We start from the raw sequence: 3715 nt of genomic DNA, 5'->3' as shown, positions 1-3715 counted from the left end.
GATATGCATGGTAGAAGGTTGTATTTGCGTACCATTATATAATAAACTAGAACGAGATTCGCGCGATGCGCGGAATAGTAAATTAATGATAGTATATAATAAATATTAAAAATTGTTATATTTTGTAAAATTAAATTAAATGCGTAAACTAAAGTTAAATTTAAAAAGTATTTTATTTAAAATAATTTGTAGTACAAAAAATTTGAATATTAAAGTTGTATGTATAAAATAACATTTTTATTTGATGGTTTGATTTTTGTATTTGTTTTAGTTGATGAACTTAGTCTTTTTATAAGGTGCTCGTCCTCTTTTTCTATTGGTTGTTGTTAGAGTTGTTACTTTCTTCTTTCTGTGTAGGTTCTTGTGAAGACGTGTTTTTTATGAATTGTTAAGTTATATGTACTTTCTATTATGTTGTTTGTTTCATCTTTGCAAGTATGTTCTTCTTCCGAATATGTGTCTTGAATTTATATAATTTTCTTTCTCTTTAATCTCTTGATGGGTATGTGATCTTCGTCTAATGATATTAGTGTTGACGAAGTTAGTTCCTATAATCAATGAATAATTTAAATTAGAAATAAAAATGATGTCTAAACTAACTAAAATAAGTGATTTTTTTATTATTACCTGTTTTATTTGTTGTAATGAGTGTTGAGATTCAGTGTTTTTTGTTGGAACAAATGTTTTGATAAGAGTGTATCGTTTAGAATTTTTTTTAAAATTAAAATAATTTACATTGACTTCAAATATAAGTGAGGTTGCACAAAATTTTCAATTGGAGTGGTGTTTCAATGTCATTACTTTTCTGGAGTGTCATTAGATTTGAAACAGTTGTACCCAAAAATTTTTTTGCTTCGCCATCAAATAGTACAAAAGTAGTTGTACCACTTTGATCTGAAACATTTAATTGAGTTCCGAACCTAAAATAAGTATTAAGTTAGTAACTAATAATTTGATAGATGAGATTATTAAAAATATATAGAATTGCCTTATTGTTGGATAGCGTGGTGTTTGATTATTATATGTGCCACAAATGTAGTTATCTTCTTTTTCATATGCTTTCTTCTTACACTTTTCACATTTAACATAATTATTTCCATTGAGTAAGTTTGAGATGGTGTGTAGTTTGAAAATAAATTTTTTGTGCTAAATATGTTGTTATTTGAAGGAATAGTAATAAGAGACTTATATAAGTAGTTCAAATAGTATGAAATTTGAATATTTGTAACGTAAAATTTATTATGATTAATAATATTATTATGACATTTGTAATATGGATATTTATTACATTGAATGAGTTATTTATAGAAATTAATAAATTAATTATTAGAATTATAAATTTATTGTATTGTTTACGATGATAAGATATAATAAATATCGAAATATGAATTTAATGTCTTTGTAAATTATAAATTTGGTTAGATGCAATTAATTTCTAATTATTTCTAATTATTGCCGTTGGTAATTATTGTATTATTTTTTGTATATTTTGTTTTTTTATTTTACTAATTTGAAAATAATAGATGATTTGGCAAAAATTAAGTGGTTGATTCTAAAATTTTGTCAAGTAAGCGATGTTGCTGACATGACATTAGTAGAAGAAAAGAATGTTTTAAACGTAATATGAGTAAACTTATGTATCTACTTTAATATATTAAGAATATATTAAGAAAAAGTATAAGTAGATATGAAAATATTAAATAATGTGAATAATTGATATATCGGATATTTAATTTACTAAGTGTGCAAATAATTATTCTAGTATTAAGATTTAGATGAATAATTTGAGAATGTAATATATTTTTATTTTATTAGACCAATTTTAAAATTTATTACTTATATTATTTATAAAGATTATTATTTATCTAACAAAAGTCCATAAATTAATAACTATGATATGTTGCTCAATAATTGATTATAAGTTGTCATTTCCGAAAACAACAACTTAGTATAGGTAAATGAGCACTAACAAAAACTCAAGTAGTTTACATGATTCAGCAATTGACCAAATAGCTCAAATTTAACGGTTGGAATAATTAGTTAATTTTAAATATAATAAATACATCATTATAGATGTTATATATATTGTTGTAAAATAAATAAAAGATATAAAATAGAGATGTATAAATAAAAGACTTTATTATTAATATAATTAGCTCAATAATTATTATATATATATATATAATAATATTATATGTTGTATTGTGTATATATATACAAAGATAAGAAAAAGTATTAAAAATAAAGAGAGAGAGAAACGCATATGTTTATTGTTACTATCTCAATATAATAAAGATGATTAATATTGCTATTAATATTATATGTAAAGAGTAATAGAAAAGAGAATTTAGAATACTAATAAAATAAAAGAAGAGAAAGAATTGTAGAAGAAATATAAAGAGAAGAGTATTTGATTGCAACATAAAGAGAGAGTATTTGTTTATTATTGTGTGTGTTAACAACAGAGGTTAACCTCCTATTTATAAGCATATAGGAGGAATGTTTTCAACCCATATTAATTTTATTCTCTATTAGTAACATAAAAACTGAGTCACTTGTATGGGCATCCATATCCTTTGTGTTTATCACAACAATTAGTACATTAATGCAGCCTCCAAAAAGAGAGAAAGAATAAATGTAGTATGGTTTTCCAATGAAATGTTTGTATTTAAAACTGATTAGCTACCTGGTTCCAATACTGTTGGGAATGGTTGCCAAAAGATAGTAATGGCAAATGGCAATACTTCAATGCAAAAAATTAAAATTCGACAATGAACCGTCAGTACAATATCGTATCATATTATAATAAATTTAGTTAACAAGTAAGATGGTTAAAGGAGTAGAAATATTTTTTTAACTTGTAATAATACATTGTATTTAAAACCTCAAAAAAAAAAAGTCTATCAAAATTGTATACTTATGATATCTTTATGAAGTTTCCTAGAACAGAACTTTTAGACTCTTCCTTTCCATAGACTGTCTTCTTCACATTTCTTCTGATAACATTCCATTTACTTGGAAGGAAAAATGGCCAAAAAATGTGAGGGACATGCAGTGGGAATAGATCTTGGAACAACATATTCTTGTGTTGCAGTGTGGCAGCAACAACATTCTCGAGCTGAGATCATACCCAATGACCAAGGCAACAGGACAACTCCTTCTTACGTTGCTTTCACTCATAATCAAAGGTTGATTGGTGATGCTGCTAAGAACCAAGCTGCCATCAACTCCACCAACACTGTCTTTGGTAAGTATTTCATCTTTTTTTTTTCCCACATAAAAACCAATAACCATTCTGATTTTAAGTTCATTTTCCTGTATATTAGCGATGCAACTTATGTCATTAGTTGAGTTAATTGAAGTTAGTTAGTCATTTGCCATTTTATTAGTTTGCAAGTTAAAAGACTGTGAATAAAAGCTCAATTTTACAAATTATAAATTATCCAATTTTGATGAATAAAGATCCCGTCTTTTATATGCTCGATCTGCAGGCCGAGACAAAATTTAGTCTTTCCAAGATCTTTCATCTCAAACTCTTCTTTTAGAGTTTTTATAATTGTTGGAATCTCATCAGGAGTCCCAATGATATTTAAATCATCAACGTACACAGCAATTATAACGAATCCAGATGCAGATTTCTTTATGAAAACACATGGGCAGATATCATCATTCTTGAATCCGTTTTTGGCCAGATACTCAGTAAGACGATTATACC

General features: G+C 25.7%; 1 protein-coding gene across 1 annotated transcript in view; it reads left to right on the top strand.

Annotated features, from left to right (window-relative positions):
• The first annotated feature begins 3027 nt into the window (after window positions 1-3027).
• The window catches only part of LOC110273835 (heat shock 70 kDa protein 2-like), a 1910-nt gene continuing 1222 nt past the window's right edge, over window positions 3028-3715 (top strand). The window contains exon 1 of the mRNA XM_021126931.1: window positions 3028-3247. Coding sequence (XP_020982590.1) covers window positions 3028-3247 — 220 coding nt within the window. The remainder of the gene's footprint in view (window positions 3248-3715) is intronic.

Source organism: Arachis duranensis, chromosome 7 (assembly GCF_000817695.3).
Source record: "Arachis duranensis cultivar V14167 chromosome 7, aradu.V14167.gnm2.J7QH, whole genome shotgun sequence".
Taxonomy (NCBI): domain Eukaryota; kingdom Viridiplantae; phylum Streptophyta; class Magnoliopsida; order Fabales; family Fabaceae; genus Arachis; species Arachis duranensis.
The sequence above is the reverse complement of the archived record's forward strand: the minus strand, read 5'-3'. Positions and strand labels throughout refer to the sequence as shown.